At 43.0% G+C, this 19303-nt stretch overlaps 1 protein-coding gene across 7 annotated transcripts in view; it reads right to left on the bottom strand.

Annotated features, from left to right (window-relative positions):
- Positions 1 to 19303, bottom strand: part of LOC109644972 (protocadherin-1-like) — a 434528-nt gene that overhangs the window by 61017 nt on the left and 354208 nt on the right. For 4 of the 7 annotated variants that reach the window (XM_069531946.1, XM_069531944.1, XM_069531948.1 and 1 more), the window contains exon 4: positions 17152 to 17371. In XM_069531946.1, coding sequence (XP_069388047.1) covers positions 17152 to 17371 — 220 coding nt within the window. Of the gene's footprint in view, positions 1 to 1589; positions 1712 to 14254; positions 14492 to 17141; positions 17372 to 19303 lie in introns of those variants that run through there. The other 3 variants (XM_069531947.1, XM_069531950.1, XM_069531949.1) reach the window with 3 other exon arrangements.

The following is a 19303-nucleotide window of genomic DNA, read 5'->3' as shown; positions in this document are numbered from 1 at the left end:
ACCCGGGTGAGAGGCGGGCAGAGAGGTGCAGGCCACACCGTGTGGTCAAACGCCACCTCAGAGAGATGAAGGCCACATCACAGAAAAACCAGCAGAACAGGGGAAAGTGGTGGCTTGAATCAAGCACTGACACACGGTGCAACAGTGACTTCTTTGAAAAACAGGTACTACACAGAACCAGGTTCCAGGTGCATTATGGGTAGTCAAAATCAACAGCTTTTTACGTTGTCCAGACAGAAGCAGTGGCTTAAAATAATTTACGCCCATTCAGTTTGATTCCATTGATCCATTTCACCAGCACATCTGGGTGGAGAGGATGCTAACAGCTGAGCTAACAACAAAATGTCAAAATATAATAAAGTTTTAAAGAGGAAGTGGACGTAAAAACAGTTCATGTTGAATTAGTCTCTCACTTAATTATCTTTGTGTTGCTCACATAAACAACACAAACACAAAGTTTATATCAAACACAACAGCTGAAGATAAAACTGTCTCCGTTTGAACTTCTTTATGTTCTCTCACAAGTTCCATCTTTATTATTACAGAGTCATAAAAGTAGTTTTATCAACCTCCTCAACACAGAGCCCAGTGTTTATATGACGATGTTAAACTGAGGGAAAACATTTAATCGAAACTCTGGTTTTATGTTTGAACGACTCGATGAAATCACTGATTCTTCAGTGTGGTTTTGTTAAATCTGAGACGTCTCATTGTTTTCAAGATCTCCTGAAGAAATCAGCATCTGAGTACGATTTAAAGCAATTATGACTGTCAAGCACTGAGGTTCCACAGAGGTGAGAATAAGCCAAAGTGGTGTTTATCTGTCAGAAATAACCTACAGAAATGTAAATCTGCCAAAAGGGAGGCCTCCCGCTGTCCGCTCGCCCACTGAGCAGGAGCGAAATGTGAAGGCTCATATTAGCTTCAGGAATCTGTGGGACAGAAACCAGAAGAGGTGGATGAAATATTCAAATTAACAAGTCAAGAAAGTAATAACTCGATGGAGAGAAAACTGAAAATCCTGCTGCCTTAAAAGCCTGAATTCAACTTGAAAGCTGCAGTTTGCTCTTTTACTTCCCACTGCTGTCGACTTACAGTACACCCCCCCCCCCCCCCCCAACACGACGTTACTTAGGATTATTCACCGAGGGCTTCACGTTGTTTCAGGTTCAGTTATCTGCGTCTAATCACCTTCCTCTCATGTTCTATCCAGGAGTCAGACCTGTGAATCTCTGCCCACGTCAGATTTTAGAAATCAAAGCTTTGTAGGTGGGATTCAGAAAGTGGGAAATCATCTTCCTGTCATGTTCTATCCAGGAGTCACACCTGAGAATCAAGTGGGAAATCAACCTCCTGTGCCAAAGACAGCGACAGAAAAACTTTGAACTACAGAGATGTCTTCTTGTTTTTCCTTTTCAACTATTACCCCCCCCCCCCGTCTGTTTTCTGCACAGCTCGTCCAAATACATTGTGACCTTTGACCTTCGACCACTCAAATCCAAACAGTATTCTTGAGATATCCTGTTCACAAGAATATGACGGATGGACTGACAACACAGAAACATCACGTCTCTGGCCACCGGGTGTGTAGCAGCGTAACGCACCTATTTCAGTGTCTTTGGCAGAATTAAATTCTCGTTAGGACCATGGAAGGTTTTTCCAGAACACAGCAGATCATAGTCATGGATAGAGACGGCATGAGGTGGGAACCCTGTGAAGTTCAGAGGAAGGTTTGTATAATTGATTCGTCACAAACCAAACAAATGTTATAAGAGATAACAGCTGTAACTTTGGGTTTGAAGAAGTGTCTGATATCAAATATCTCAGAGGGAATGTGTTTAATAAAACTGGGCCAACAAGAATTGGAGAATAGTGAATACGTTGTTAAAATATAAAATCTGATTGTTATTAACTCATGAAGACAGAAATCTATTTGTGCCTGAATAAGAGCAAATGTTCTGCCTCCTCTAATTGAAAACGGGTCAATTCACTGATCTGGAGGAAGAAAGTAACATTTAACCAGTGAAGCATTTAGCTGGAAATTCAAAAAGACTCCAACACTTTTTTTATTCTCCTTTACCCTGAAAACTATGACTTTAAAATATGAAAGAGACAATATTGATGTTAATGGATATTAACGATTCACAGTGACTTAAATGGTTGTTTAAAAGAAGAGATATAACATTTACGTCTTATTAACTTAATGCTGAAGAGCTCAGGATGAATGAATAACTTCTGTTTTTCATTACTCTGTCTGTCTTTTGTAATTATTATTTTCCGTGTGACCGACCTTCTACAAGTAGTTCCTCGTGGGAAGGAAGCTCTTTTTTATAGTAAGATGATAATGATGAAGTAATTCGGATAAAAGAGCCTTAAAAACTATCCCAAAAAAAGAGAGTACTCTTTCCTGTCGCTGACCCTTTCTGCAGAAGTTGCTGCTAATTCTGCTAATTCACAGCGACGGGTCGCATTCATCAATCAGCGGCGTGTTGAGCGACGGGTCAGGAAATGCTCGGCTACGTCCGTGGTTCCATCGCTAATGAGAAACAATATCGGTTTAGGAGAGTGGGTCCACTCTGTGATTTGCCGCTAAGCTGCTCATTAATTACTGAGAGCATTAATCTGCGGAGCTTAATGGACGATCAAGGCTGGAACGCGAAGCGGCGGCATGTGACCGGCACGCACCTTAAGCTACTGTTAATCTACGAGCCCAGAGCCCGCCTCCGCCCAATTTAACTCTGACGGAGAAGTTTAAAAGATTCATCGACTGAGCTCGGAGACTTCGGCTGAAACGTTGGACTACAGTTATTTGAAGTACTCGTGTTTACTCCAGTACTCTTTCATTTTGTTTTTCTTGCCTCTGTTATCATTTAAGTGAAGTCTTCTGATGATACTTAAAGCATTGATTGATTTATTCAGTCACTTACATAACAAATTTGAAGTACTTGGACTTTAAATGTCTTTTTCACTTGTACTTTGAGACATTATGTTGTGGTCACATCTACATTTTCAAATTACTTTCAACTAAATCAATTGAAAAAAATAAAGATTAAACTAAACAGTATATAAAGCAGTTAATTAATAAATATGAATCCTATAATATATGATGATAAAACACAGAGGTTATTTTCTACATTCATTCTAATAACTTTTTTACTTTGCTGTTTATATTTCTGTGCTTTTTGTTCAATCCAGGAGTTTTATTTTTAAGTAGGATTAAACATTAAAGTGTTTAAATGCTGCGTATTTGCTTTGCTTATTGAGATTTCACCCAAAAGACATGAGATGGTCTTATGTAATATGACGCTTTATTTATTGAAGTCCCCAGTTTGTTAGTTTGGATTGAATCCCTCTCATCAAAGCCTCAGATTTCTGCCCATGTGGATCATTTCAAATTACTGTTGGACGACAGTAGCTTATTTTATAATGTGTGTATGTAAATCCACGTCACATTTATTAAATCACAACAGGACAAAATGTTCTTGCCTTTGTAAAATTCAGTTTGATTTAAAATTCAAAGGAGACGAGAATCACGCCTGTAATAAAAACCAAACCACCATTTGAGTTCGGATGTGCACAGGACTTTAACAAACTGAAAGTTTTTCTTAATAAGAACCTTTACTCTGGATGTAAAAGTACATTTTCGTGTGGAAAATACTTAATACCATTGTGAAAGCGCGACTGTGGAGTCATTTCATGCTGAGGTTTATCAGGCTTCAATGTGACTCGTCCTCTGCAGGAGAAATTTTAAAGATTGTGTCTTAAAACTGACATTTATACAAAGGCCTTTATCTGCTGCTTTAATATTTACTCCTCTTTTATATTTCTCTTTAGTTTACCCTCAGTATTTTTACTGCTCACTTTATTTGATGCCTTTTCTCTTTTAGAGCCTGCGCTATATTTATTTGGCATTGTGAGCACTTTGTAAGTTTCTTTTGAAAAGTGATGTACGAACTTTATTAAGCTTATGTCTTATCTGAGTGTGTGTGTGTGTGTGTGTGTGTGTGTGTGTGTGTGTGTGTGTGTGTGTTTGTCAGGTAAATCGGCACTGAGCTTACCCCTAACAACCCTAACAGTCTCCTTGTTTCCATGGCAATCCATCCCCACTGAGGGCCGCAGCAGGACATCAGAAAAACAAAGTAAGACACACCGGGGAGGCTTACTGTGTGTGTGTGTGTGTGTGTGTGTGTGTGTGTGTGTGTGTGTGTGTGTGTGTGTGTGTGTGTGGGAGTGTTTACCTGTAAACTTTCCCCCATTAACACTCTGATATCACCTCAGCACACACACACAACCTTTGTTCATTAGTTCTCATGATGTAACACCAACCTAGCAACCAGACCTGTGGCCAACTCCCTGTTGCTTCCACGCTCTCATTGGACGAGTTCCCGGGGGTCGCGGCCCCGAGCTGGCCCCCCAACCGGCCGGCCATCTGTCCTGGAGACGCCGCCACGACACAGGCAGAGCCCACCGGGAACAGCTGCGGGCGCTCGCGGTGGTAGCTAACCGTAGCAAGGGCCCAGCAGGAGGCGGACGCTTTTAGCTCGCTCTGCGCTGAAGCAGGCGTGATCGGAGCGCACGGATGAGTGATGACTTTCATCTCTGAGATAATCTGTGTCTCAACTGACCTTCTTATGATTTACAGACTAAGATAAGACGTGGAGTCATTTTCTCGTAGACTTCGATAGAAACAACCAGTGGAGTCGCCCCCTGTTGGTCATTTCCCAGAGAAAACAGGTTTCAGAGCCTGACACGTTTGATGATCGTCACAGACGCAGAGTCTTCGTCCATTTCTTAAAGCTGCTAAGGAGGTTACGTTTTCACCCTGTCCGTTCGTTTCTTTGGGATTACACAAAAACTTTAGAGAGGATTTCCACAGAACCAGGTGGAAGGTTGAGGTTGGACAAAGAGGTGGACACTACTTTCTTCAACACTGTGAGAAACGTTTTTGGACATTTTCATTGATTTCTTAAACAGTGACTCACCTCAATGAAAGAAATCAGATATATTTAGAGACTGTGGGGCCCTGGCAGAGGAATGAGCTCTACTGACAGACATTCTAGTTTCCTATAGAAGTTTCATAGAAGCATATTACTGTTTAATTCTCCCATTTTCATTCTGACATTAACCATCACAATTTCAAGCAATTCCTTCCTGGTTTTAATATATTTGTTATAAAACAAGAGACAACGAGGGTTTAAATTGATGTTGAGGTGATATCAAAAATGCTTGAACAGCTAAACCTCGACCTTTGGCAACCGGACGACGACACACATCAAACAAGCCTGTGTTTAACCAGAGTTTAACGACACGTTAAAGCAGCGATGGTGGTCGGATGACAGCACAGGGACACACAGAAAGGCTGCTTCATGTGCACTGACTGGAACATTTCTCACCACACAAATGTAGATGAGGCTGCTGAGTCAGTGCGCGGTTATATAAACGTTTGCGTGGATTATGTGGTCATCAAAAAGGACATTGTTGTGTATCCCAATGACAACCCTCACGTAACAAAAACAGGTGAAGGACCGTACACAAGAGAGAAAAAAGCAGCTTTCAGAAAGTGTGAGCGGGCGAAGCTGAAGTGGCACAAAAGCAAATCAATCATCTGTTAAAAGAGGCCAAGAGGTGGCAAAAAGAGACATAATGGAAAAAACTAATTTTCACAACAAACTAAAAAGCACTGAAGAGGCATTTCATCTCTGCGGAGGATTTTCAGAAAAGCCGTAGTAAACAGCTCATGTACATCCTCAGCCTCACCCACAGAATCAGGGTGAAACAGACGAGTGTTTTTAAATTTAAACGGTACCTCGATCATGTCCAGCATGTTAAGGTCAACGACATCCTCCCTGACCACAGATCAGTCAGCACAGCTCCAGACTCGTCTTGTTCTTGTTCAGAAAAGTAGAACACCTCTCTCTTAGATGTACGAGCAGTTTTTTTAGAGGGTACAGAGAATACTTGTGGATCTCCTACGAGTTTCAACCCTCTGGCGGACAATACTGATTTTTAACTATTCCTATTAAATACATGTACTTTATTATACTATAGCAGCACATTGTATTGTGTTTCATCGTATCGTACTGTCGTGTATCGTATCCTGTCATTATTCCGTCATATCGAATGATCACCAATAAGTTGGAATCGGTGACGCTCAGAGGACTCATGATGGATCAGTCACATCTTACCATCTTATCGTGGCGTAGAAACTAAATGCATCTTTTTTTTTTTGGCTTTGCAGGGAGGGCTTTTATATTTCAAGCTCTTTTATATTTCATGCCAATAAGCAGAAGTCGAGCTGACAGGAAGGACAGTTTGACAGTTTATTCAAGCTGCAGTTTAAGAGCCAAGAAGCTCAAACTCTGAGGAGAATACAGAGCAGTTCACGGCACTGAATATTCATGATGATCTCGATACACGTGTCTTCTAAAGCTACTATTTGTTAAAGGTTAGATGTCAACAAATAAAGCAATAACTGAGGAACAGACACTTGAGGAAAATGTGAACATTTCACCTTCAGATGACAGAAGCCCATTATTTATTCTAGGCTCAGGATTCAGATAAAGACTTGGAGATAAGGACACCGTTACTCTGCTACTCAAAAATACAAATGGCAAAAGTCGTCACAGAGAGCCTTGATATCCACACTCACAAACACCAGATCAAAAGTTTGTCAGCAAAATGACGGAATTCATGGCAACCTCACGATTATGAAAACCCATTCACAGAATAGTGACAACTCAAATAGAAATATTAGTTTGAGAGGGTCACACCTCCAACCTAAAAATGACCCACTGAACTCCATGAGAACCTCTCAGTGGTTCACGGTTCTATCAGTGACTCTTGATGTTTGAATGCTCCGTGTCATCATCAAGGACGTTTGAAGCTTCAGATTCACCCCAACAGTTTGATGACCCCTTCACTTGTCCAGTTTCTAGACTTCCCTAAAAGAACTCGGAATCATCATCTGAAAGCCGACGGACCCTCCTCAAGAATCCTGTCAACCTCCTCTGCCCGGTGTGAAACCTCTGGAAGGTCCTTTACAGAAGGGAAAAATGACGATAGACAAATAAAAGTTTGGTGTTTAAGACCAAGTGTTTCCTCAGAATTACCCTTAAGTGTTCACGTGAGCCCGAGCTAACCTCAAAATGAGCCTGACAATGTTAGAAACCTTATCAATAAAAACCTGGTTGAATTTTTAAACCCACATAGACATTCTTAAGAATCCATCAAACCATTTTAGTCATATAAACACTGGAGCCACGTTTAACACCCCAAGAATCTTGAACTGACTCCCAGAACCTCTTAAACGACACCTCAAACCCTGTTAGGGACCTTTGCAAACATTCCCCAGAACCACTGGGACCTCTGAACCACACCATGAACCCTTCACAGCACCGAGAGCCAGTCTGTCTCATTCTAAATTCCCCCAAAACCTTTCAGCAACTACCACCACCTACTGAGCTACACCTGAAAAATCTGAAGGACCACAAGAACCCCCCGGGGGCGATGCCTGAAATGTTTGATCAAATTCCTGGATTCTCTAATTGGCTCCTAGAACCCCGGAGATATTCTCAATGACACCTGTGAAGTTAAAACACACACATGGACTCAATGACCCCTGGAACCACCAGGAGGCAAAAACACTGGTTACACGTGCACACACACACACACACACACACACACACACACACACACACACACACACACACACACACACACACACACACACTCTGTGGTGTGTCCTTGATTGTATTATTTTGCTGGTGTTGTGGTGAGATATAAATAGTGTGTGTGTGTGTGTGTGTGTGTGTATAAGTGTGTGTGTGTGTGTGTGTGTGTGCTGCAGCTCTCAGCATCCTTGCTGTTGTACATCAGTCGAATGCTGGCCAAGCTCCGATTTACAGCAACTGCCAAATACAAATACACACAAACAAACACACACACACACACACACCTCTCTGTAGTGTACAGCGGCCACCACAGATAAGCTCAAATAAACAACAGACCTGGAAAAATAAATCTACCTCCCTCTCTCCCTCTCTCTCCCCATCTCTCTCTCTCCCTACCTCCCGGGGGACGAGAGAGGACATCCAAAGAACGCCGCCTGTTACTATAAAGCTTCTTGACTTCACACACACACACACACACACACTCACACCAAACACTCTGTGCGATACAAATAAGAAACAGAGAGGGAGGTATGGTTCCACAGGGAGGAATCACCTCTTCTATCGCTCTACACTCCTTTTATCTACTGGTTAATGAGGAGCAGATACCCACACACACATAAACACACAAACACACTCGAGAAGCTATACACACACGCATCCTCAGGACTGTAGTTTCGTCAGACCGTCTCTCAGCGAGTGTCCCACTTCCAAAACTATGGACCGCTGCTTACATCATTATGTAACGCCGTGATTGTGTGTGTGTGCATGTTGTTCCGCCCAGAAAAGCTTTGAACACTCAGAGTCTTTCCTCAGCATGAAGTGGTGTAACACTGCAGGCTCTAATGAGTGTGTGCATGTCGAGAAAGAGTGTCTGTGCATGAGTGTGTCCAAAACAAGCATCAGGCATCTCTATGATTAGTGAGTTAATGGGGTTTTTGTAAAGTAAGCAGTTGCCAAAACAGGAAATGGAGTTCAGTGCTGTGTGTTGATGCTGCAAATATACAGCAGCCATAGAACCTGTGAATATGCAACCACTCTAAGAACTGTGGCTCCGTCAAACCTCAGTGGGATCTCTAGAAACTTCCTAAATTACTCCTGTGCTTCATGAATGCCTCACACAATGTTCTGTGAGACCACTGAACTTACAGAATCTACACCAAGACTCCAGGATCCCCCTCGATGACTGTAACTGCCTCAACAATACTTTGAAGCACCGTGAAACATTGTGATCTCCACAACCTCCAAAATGAACCATTCAACATCTCTAATGAATCCAGGAACATTGCCAAGTAACCAAAGAACTTCATCACAGACCCTTGGACTTTATAAAGTATGCACCCAACCTTCTTAAAAAAAACTTTGGAAGCCTCCCACTGATCTAAAGAACCTCCTGAACTCTTTGAGGGAATATGAAAAACAACAGTGAGATTTCTGAAAAACGAAATGGAAGAATATCTTCCATGCTCTCTGGAACCTTCTGTTGACACTAACAACTTTCTCTCAACTCAAAGAACCATATTGTGTGTTTGACACCCAATGAGGAACACAAGACGTTCTCAGGGGATTCCTAAGGACCTACTCAAGAACCCCAATAACCCCTTAGGAATCTACAAACCTCCCTTAGAGACATCTACAACATCCTCCGTGACTCTTTGGCTGAGAATATAAAACAGCGATACCTGGGACAACTGGAACAACCAAAAATAATCCAAGAACCTCCTCAGTGACCTCTGGAGTGTCTGAAACAAGGCAACATGAATCCTTCCTAAGAACTTTTGGAACATCCTCAGTAACTCCTGCGTCCTATTCACTGAACTTCCTCAGCTTCCTTCTTAAAAGTGAATGAATCTCTTTATCATTCTTCATGACACCTGAAACTCTAAAACTTTTGCTGAAAAATTGAAAATAACACTTGAAAACCTGAAAAACTCTCGGAATCAGAACATGTTGTTCTCTGTGACGGCTGACACCTTGTTAACGACTCCTGTAACCTTGTGAGCGTCTCTCCGACCCCAGGAGTGTCAGAATACGCTGACTGAATGTAAACTCACTTGCAGAACTCAGGTGCTTCGGAAAAAGACCAATGCAATGTCCGTAACATCCCGAAACCTTCAAATGGCTCCTTGAACGCTGGTAAAGTTTATAAGAACTCCTGTTAAATTGATTCTTTCATCAAAAACATCCCCTGAGTCTTTAACCCTGACTTTAAAACAATGATTCTTCCCCCAGGAACAACTGGAACTTTTAAAATGACTCCAAGACCCTTCTCGGAGAATGGAGCGTCCGGATGTACTAAAAATGTATATTGATAAACTTAATGAGCCGCAAAAACCATGGCACCATGAACCTCCTGAGTAACATCCTCAGTGACTCCAAGGTCCTGTTGACACATCTCAGTGAAACCTGGGAGCTCCTCAATGAGCCAAGAACCTATGGACAAAAGACAAAGACTCCCTCAAACTGTGAGGCTTCTTTACAACCACCAGCTGCCTCAATAATAACTGGAACCTTCCACATAATTCCAAGCATCTCCTTTGTGAGAGGAGAGTTTGAATTTATATTGCAAAGCTCCAAAAAGATGCTCCAGAGATGTTGATAAAGTCAGTGAAGCATAAAACCTCCTCAACAAACCATGACACCATGAGACCTCCTGAGTAACATCCTCAGTGACTCTGAGATCCTGTTCACTGAACCCTGAATCTCTTCAAGGACTCTGAAACCTCCTTCATACATCTCAATGAGCCCTGGGATCTCCTCCATGAGCTAAGGAACTCTATGAACGCTGTAACCTTCTCAACGTAACTTCCTGGTGACCACTTGGACATCCTTCAGGAACCCATGACCCTTCTAACTGGTAAAACTTTAACTTCTCTCCTTCAAGTCCCACAGATTCCCTGTGAGACCTTTTCAAAACATCCTGCCTCCTCGAGAAACATGTGGAACCCTTTAAAGAACTTCCTCAGTGACACTTTTCCAATGTTATTTCATTCACACGTGGGTATTTTCAGATACTGTAATTTTTTATCACATATTTATCTTTTAGTGGAATTATAGTGACTCCACTATCTCTAGTGTGATTTCATTCGGCTCAGAGCTTCATCAATATGGAACATGAAGAGTTTATTTTGGCTAAACGCAGCTGAACATCAAGAGCTGCTGGAAATATTTTAATCTTTGGACATTAAGGCTTCAGTCATTTGAGAAAACAACCAAAAATAGTGTGTGAAAGTTTCCAGAGAACACAGTTGTGTCCTGGGAGCTTCTGACAGGCTGGAGGAGAACCGCTGGCCCCCATCATCACCCACCAGAGAGAGGAAGAGGAGAACGAGGGATGATGGAGAGGGAGGAAGGGGGCGAGAGTCCCTCAAGAGGAGCTCGAGGAGTCAGAGAGCGGAGGCCTCTCGTAAGAGAACAAGAGGGGGAGGGGGAGGGGGAGGGGGAGGCAGATGGAGGCGTTGCGCTTCACTGAGGAGAACACATGACCACCTCAACCTTTTTCTTTCTTACTTTCCTCCTGTGCATCCCCCTTTCTTTTTCAGTCTTGCCTGTGTGTACTACATTCTACCTTCAGAATCTACGTCCTCATGTTCACAACAAAGTTTCTGATCAATTTATTGTTTGTTGAGGGAAATGAAACAACACAGTTTCTCATAAAAAAGTATAAAATCAGAATTTGGTATTTTCTAGAGTGACTCAAACATTCTCAGGAGCAGTGAGTAAAATCAAAACCTAATAGTGTTGCACATTGTTGGTTTTATTTTAATGGCTGTGGTGTGCTGGGTTTGAAGCGTAAGTAGTTTGCCTTGTGATCGATTAGAGGGGATCACTGTCAGCTCGACCTATTGCCTGCAACACAAATGCGCCTGAAAAGCAGAGAATGGATGTATTTTGTGTTACGACAAAGTAACGAACTACAAGAAAACTGTCAACTTTGTACAGAGCAGCTGACAGACTCAACGACAACAAATCAACTTCTCGGTTTCCAGCTAACATGCGAGGCAGCGGAGGAGGAGCCACAGACGAGCGGAGCAACATTAAAGTGCCGAACCGTTTAGATACGAGCTTTACTCAGTTACGTTCTAGCTAATTTAATGTTAATTTGAACAAGTAAAATCACATGAACTAGTTGCAAACACGCAGCCTGAGCTACTTGGAAGTGTCCGTCCCAAAAGATACACACAAAACTCAACACTTAAAAACCCACGAGACGAACAGTTTACTAACAATGATACAATGCTGCGTAATTACCATAAAACTCATCAACAGGCACCAGATTATTCATGACTCTGTGTCTGCTGCCTCTTAAAAACCTGATTGAATTTGAGTTTAAATTTCTGCTCCGGCACATTCAGACAGACGGTTGATTGAGGGTGAGTCCATGTCAGGGGTTTTCAGAGCAGTGGAAATCAGGCTCCTCCATCGGCAACAATTTTCCGCAATAACAGAAAATGATTTTATATGAAAAGAACGAATAATTCATGCATAGATTCAAGAAACTGACAAAATGTTCAAATACATATTTCTGTTTGTGTGCACTCAGAGTCAGTCATTTTGGTTCACATGTTTCTGTGACCTTCTATGATGATGTCATGACATTTGGAGCTTTTATCTGGGAGTCGAACTGGTGGCTGGTGAAGAGCCAAGACAGAAAAACCTCAATGATGTGTGTTTGTGTGCGTCTGTTGTGCAGCGATTACTTCAGCTCTCAGACTGATGCAATCAGCAGATAAAGATGCTGAGCGTGTGTGTGTGTGTGTGTGTGTGTGTGTGCGGGTGTGTGTGCGGGTGTGTGTGTGTGTGTGTGTGTGTATGCGTGTGTGTGTGTGTGTGCGTGTAGCCAAATACAGTATGTTTGCATGTGGTTTCATCTGGGGAGATGAGTGCACCCCTCCCCTCCCTCTCAACACACACTCTTCATAAATCAGCTTGTTATCCAGTGTCAGGCTGCACAACTCTTCCTCTCTCTCTCTCCATCATCTCAATATCTCTCTCCCATTTCCTACTTTTCTCATCACTACTTTCTGTTCTCCTCCTCCTTCGCTCTACCTTTATTCTTCTCTCCCTCTCTGAAATTCAATCCCACAAACTCCCTCCATTCCCTGACCTCGGTTTGGTTTTCCTCTTCTTTCCATCTGTCCGTCCATCCGTCACAGACAGGAAGTGGGATGCATTAGCAGAGTGAAAACGGGCTGATGGAATTAACGTCCATTATCTGACCATTTACAGGAGGGGCGTGGGATGAACGAGGGAGGAGGAGAAGTGTAATGATAGAGATCTCACCACATAAAGCTTTGTCCCCGCTCTGGAGAACAGACCACACTCTGTACGAAAGCATGTCTGCATCATGTGTGTGGGCAGAAACAACATGTACCTGCCTCATCATCCCCATCTTCAAAGCTGCTGTGTGACCTGCACTCAAGTCTGGTTATCTTCCTGAAATATTCTGGAGGGGCTGCAGGTGAGAACGCAAATGTCAGAGTAAGTTGCTCTGGATATTTTCCAGAAATGTTTCCAGCCAGAGGAAAATCTCTGAGAATACAGCAGGGAAATGTGTGGAACCTTCATTCGCCATCTATTATGGCAACTTGCTTTCATGAAGTCCAGTGAAATACCATCAGTCGTGGTTTACTGTAGCTGCTCCTCAAAACTGCTGCTCGTCCTTATCTCAGAAAAACTAGAACATGATGTCGGAACGATGAGTGAAAGAAAAAGGATCTAAGTAAAAGTGCACTGGGTGTCACACACACAACAGCATCCATCTCCATTTTAAAGCTCTAATGTAAAAACCTGACAGTTCCTCAACCTCTGGTACAGTCAGAGTTGTGTCAGTGATGAAAATGGATTCACCGTCAACCAGCTGTTGTTCCAACTGTGCAATTCACTGTGCCACATGTCATGAGCATCCATTTTAGACCTGGATTATGTCCAGATTATACAACTATATGTGGATAATCCACCTTTAAAAGCAGGTGATGTATTAAGAACCGACTGAAATCACTTGAACCGCTTCTGCAGCTTCATTCTGGACACATGCTTTTTATTTAAGTGCAAATGCATCTGACTCCACATTTAGAGACTGGAGGACACTTTGATTAAAAGTGGCTGCAAACAGCCGTGGATAAATGTCCGTCCACATGAGCGCCACATCAGGAATAATCCCCGTCCATGCTAGCACAACTGAAAACGTACGCAGTATCACGTGTTCGTTCACATACACTGGTCATAGGGAGCAGATGACCTCCTCTGCAGTTGCTTCCATTAAGTTACAGAACGAACGAGGGACAGCGATGATGAGTTTTCAGACTAAAACAAGAACAACATGTCAATCGAGTTGCTTTTCAGCATCTTTTATTAATCAACAACAGCAAACATAAATCTAACTCCACATACACACCAGCGTGTCTCTCTGCTCTCTTCTGTACCAGAGGATCAATCAGCTAACAGCTCTCACCTGCGCTGATTGAGCCTCTGGTCCAGGTGAAGGTTCTCTCCCAGCTCCTCCACAAACTTCATTTCAGGCACTGAAAACCTCTGGAGGGCTGTGGACAGCAGGTGTAACAGCAGCAGCAGCTAAGGTGTGGATGTAGCCTCAGCCCGAGGACTGACTTCTCACACCTACAGAGCACCAGTCGTAATTTTTGTCTGACTAACTGGAGATCCATGTGACTGCTGAGGGTAAATAAACTGAAATGAAATGATAGAACCACTCCAACGTGTCTGAGGCCAGTCAGGTCGTCCCTGCAGCTGCTCATCGCTCTGTCTGAAGCACTTGAGAGCGGCCCGATCAACAATCAGTCACACGGCTGAGTGATCGATTCAGTCTGCAGCAGAGGAAAACAGGAGGAAACAGCTAAACAGTTCCGCTGATCCGAGCTGAGTCACTTCTTCAAAAAAGCTAATTGGGGAAAAACATGTGCTGCGGTGTTGCTTCGTTATTGCTCGATTAACCATTTAATGATGAACTTAAATTATGACCAGCTGCACGTGGTGACTTTGTTTTGAGTCAAGAGTGTTGAAAAGACTTTTTAAATGCAGAGCAAAATCAATAGAATTTTGAATGGGGTTTGGTTGGGAACAGCTGGGAGAAGACTTACTAACAGCTGGAACAATAAAATATGTCATCAGCAGTTTTATTTTGAATTTATAATCATACTGTGGTGAAGGATTTTGAAGTATTATGAACTTAAGTACAAATGAGAAATATTAATATCTCATACTTCTACTAAACCACATTTATCTGGCAGCTAGTTTATTAGTTATTGTACAAATTAAGATTTTACAAACAAGATATATCAGGTTTTTGAATATCATGCCTTGTTTGTATATAAACAGTATTTATATATAGAGTGAAGAGTTTTCATAATGTGACAGATCATTTTTAGATACCTTCACCTCCTCCACCTCTGTCCGTCCTACTGCAAGGTTTTAAGTTTTGACTCAAACACAGAAAGTAAAGAGTATCTGTAGTGGTGTGTTCTAATCCTCAGAAGACCAGCTGTAATCTGTTGACCTCTCTGCTGGTACAACACACACACACACACACACACACACACACACACACACACACACACACACACACACACACACACACACACACACACACACACACACACACTTTCTCTCTCTCTTCCTTGGGAAAATACCCGCAGCTAAAACATGTTTGACCATCAAAGTGGAAGATTGTACAACACTACTATTCCCTCACACACACACACACACACACAACCCTGACCTCATTCCACTGTGTACGAGAAGATACAGCCACTTACACACTCTCCTGCTCTCTATCACTACCTCTTACTCACACACTCACACACACACACACACACACTGGGTGGCAGTAGCCCGTAGGCGTGCGAGCAGCTGTGAATAATTGTGTTTACAGATGGCACACGTACGACCTGTGGGCTGAGAGAGAGAAAGAGAGAGAGTTGGTCTTCTCGCCCTCACAAAAGAAGACAGGAATGACATTTAGACCGAACCTCGCTCTCCCTTCCTCCTTCCCTCTCTCCTCTTCGCTTTCTATTTATTTCCCAGTTTTAACTATTTTGCTTCAGTTGGCTTAATTGGCATAAGCAGTAACGAGGCTTTAACAGCCAACGCAGAACAATGAGCGGTGGCAGAACTAAAGAAGATGTGTGTCTAATTAATCATTTGGCTCCAGAAAGTAGGTAAATGAAGTACTTTATTTATACCAAAGGGAAAATTAGCTTTAAAAGTAAAACAATAAAAAGGCAGCCGCTCTTGTATAATTATCTAAACTGTATTATAGAGTAGGTGGGAGGCAGCGGGTAAATAACTTATGGGAAACTGACAGTCAGGTAACTTCAGTACAAGTTTGCCTATAATAAATAGAGTGAAAAAAACAAGTGCACTTTCAGAAAACTTTTTAAACTAAAGCCACTTGAGCTCTGGTCAGAAAACCCACTAACACCTTTGTTTGGCTTGTGGATGTAAACAGTGACTTCAATTGTATTGGATTTGTCTGCAACGCTGTTCACCTCTGAGACTCCAGAAGAGTTTGGTAGACTCACCTTTAAAAAACCTTTAAAGGTCCAGTGTGCAACATTTAGGTGATGAATCCTGTGTTCTCACTGTTTCCTCTGGTTTGTACAAGTTGCTGTTTCCTTAACGCAGAATTGCCCCTTTATATTTAAATACTTTATATTTACATGAGGAGGCCACAACATTCAAATTCACCACTAAACTCTACACACTGCACCTTTAAATCAATTTAACTGCTCAGTTTTCATTATATCAAAACAGGCAAACTGCAACAAAAAAGTCATGTCAGCAACATGCATGTTCAAAAGAAAAGCAGTGTGTGTGTGTGTGTGTGTGTGTGTGTGTGTGTGTGTGTGTGTGGGTGGGTGTGTGTGTGTGTGTGGCGATGTAGCATCATTAGCATCTCTCACAGTCTCTCATATCATCTGATAACCAGCTAAGGCTGCTACCTGTTAGCATTACAGATAAGCTGCTTTCCTGTAAGTGACACAATATGCATGCTAACATAATGACAGGCTGACACAATGCTACCTGCAGAAGACGGAGGGAATGTGTTGCGTTAGCGTATTCCCTGCTAGCCTCCCTCTGTGGATCTATAAGTGGAGCTGATGGAAGGGTGGGCTCAATATGATTTACATAATTGGGATGTTAATTCGTTAAGCTGTGGGAGTTGATTATGTTGCATATTGATTGTGTTGTGCTGCTGTGAGGTCGCACACCTCTTTAACAAATGTATACACAGCGCAGGGAATTGTGGGAATCTGATTAAAAATACGAGGTTAACATTCCTGCTGACATGCCGCATTGTGACACAAAGGGCAAAGTGTGTGTGTGTGTAATGAGAACTGTTGCAGTGTTTGTGTGGCTTTCGTTGTGTGCACGTGTTTGTGCGCACGTGCCACTCGAGGCTGATGGATGGATGGATGGAGGCGGTGAACAGAAGAGTAGAGGGAGGGGAAACTCCACCTGGTCTTACCGTTCTCCGGGTGCTCCATCTCGCCGATGCTGCCGTCGGGTGTGGTCCGTTCGTAGTGGTCCTCCGGCAGCGCCAGGGGTCCGATCCGCGGCCCCGACGACGACTTGGAGCTGGGGGTCTCCGACTCCTCCAGGCCGCTGTCGTAGTAGCTGTGCTGGGACGCGTCCTGCAGGTCCTGAGCCTGGTTGGCCGTGGAGAAGGTCACTCGGCGGTGGGGGAGCTGGAGAGAAAAGACAAAAAGAGAAACGATACGTTTTAAGATTCACAAAAGCACTTTAAGTTAAATTTAACAAGATGATTTTATTTTAAATCGGTTCCAGTTTGATCTGATGCAGGTGAATCAGCTTCAATGATTAAAGACGTGAAGTAGAAGCTGGACTGTAAAAATAACTTCAGTGAAGTCATTTAGACACGTTGGGACTTCTCATTAAGCGCGCTCTGGTCTCACCGTGACGGATCTGAGTTTTCTCTTTGATTCTGCAGCTCACACCACAGAGATCAGCCAACTTTCATCTCGTATCAGTTCTCATCTAATTTCATCTCATCGCTGCTTTTCATGTCATCTCATCTCTCATCTTTTCTTCTCAGTGTTTTCATTTATAAAAGACGACGTTGATGTTCGCCTCATCTTCCTCACAGGCTCTAAACTTAGGAGGAAAATTACTTGATAATCCGAAAAGAACAGTTGCAATAGAAAACCTTTTTCCTCTGCTGTTTCAGTACCAGCTGGTCGAGGCCGTTTTACTGTGATTAATTCAGCAGAGCGATGGATAAACTTCATGTTTAAAGGGTCCCAGTGGTCCGACCTCAACAAGGATCTGTTTCAACACTAGGGACTTCCTGTTTTGTTTATCTCATTCAAAAATGCACATACACACACACACACACACACACACACACACACACAGGTGGGTGTGTCCTGCAAATGGTGTCACTAGAGCGCAAAACTGACGAAAAAAAGAATCAAATTCAACACATGGTGTATCGGGGGTTTAAGACCCAACTATTCAGTGAAATATCAAAGAATTAAATAAAAGGACGTCAACTTGCAAAGACGAGATTCCAGAGCAGCCTCCTGCTGCTCTACAGGCTCCACCCCTTGCCTGAATGTTCCCCACATGTTCCTGTTGTGAACGAGTCGAACAATCTGCTGCTGCTTCCACAGCTCGCGTCTGAAAACAATGATTTCTGACAGCAGATGATTCCTTCTGAGGCCATTTTCTGTAATTTTAAAAGCTTTCTGAGACTTTTAAAGTCTGTCTCGTGAAAGTCTCCAGCACGTGTTCGGCTCTCCTCCCACAGTGGGAGCAGGTCGTCATGAAGCACATTTGGTTCTAATAGAAGCAGCAGGCTGAACACACACTTTACTGCTCCATGTGATTCTGGGGGTGGAAAGTTCTCGTCCGACTTGTATGTGCCTGATGGTTTCGTAATTGAAATGCAATTATCCTCCAGACACCCTGTGCTTGTGCAAAGCACGCACACACATGCACAGGCCCACAGTGCAAACGCTAAGTGCTGCCAAACAAACAGTGTCCTAATTCAAAGGTACACAGTGCACGGTGAAACATTTCAATGTCACACACACACACACACACACACACACACACACACACCTGACCGACCGGCCCAGGCTGATAAAGAGAACCATCTCTGGCTCAGCAGATACTCTGTCACCATGGCAACCGTGCACTGTCGGGACCCTAAACCAGTTAAACCAGCAGATCAGGGCTCATCATACACTGGGACTGTTTAATGCCTTTATCTCTTTTTTTCATGGCAGCTGAAAGGTTCACCGCCCGCTGTAGCTCAACAAAACCAGCGACCACGTGGTCATTATCCGCATCGTCTCTTCTGAACACATCTAAATTTCATATCTCACTTTCTATGGCTGCTGCAAAGTAGATCGCCTCGTAACTGCTTTCTCTGCTGTTTGCATCTGAAAGAGCCTGAAATATTTGGGGAAAAAACATTTCAAACTATCTTTCATTCTGATGCCTGAAGGTATAAATAGCCAGAATAAATGTGGCACTGATGGAGAACGTATAAAAGTGAAACCACAGTGGAGCTGTCCTTTAAACAGCGTGGACACAGTGTGCTGGAGAGGCTTCACAGGCCCAGATCCCCGGTGCTGTCGGCGACAGGCTCGTCT

Source organism: Paralichthys olivaceus, chromosome 9 (assembly GCF_024713975.1).
Source record: "Paralichthys olivaceus isolate ysfri-2021 chromosome 9, ASM2471397v2, whole genome shotgun sequence".
In the NCBI taxonomy this organism is placed as follows: domain Eukaryota; kingdom Metazoa; phylum Chordata; class Actinopteri; order Pleuronectiformes; family Paralichthyidae; genus Paralichthys; species Paralichthys olivaceus.
The sequence above is the reverse complement of the archived record's forward strand: the minus strand, read 5'-3'. Positions and strand labels throughout refer to the sequence as shown.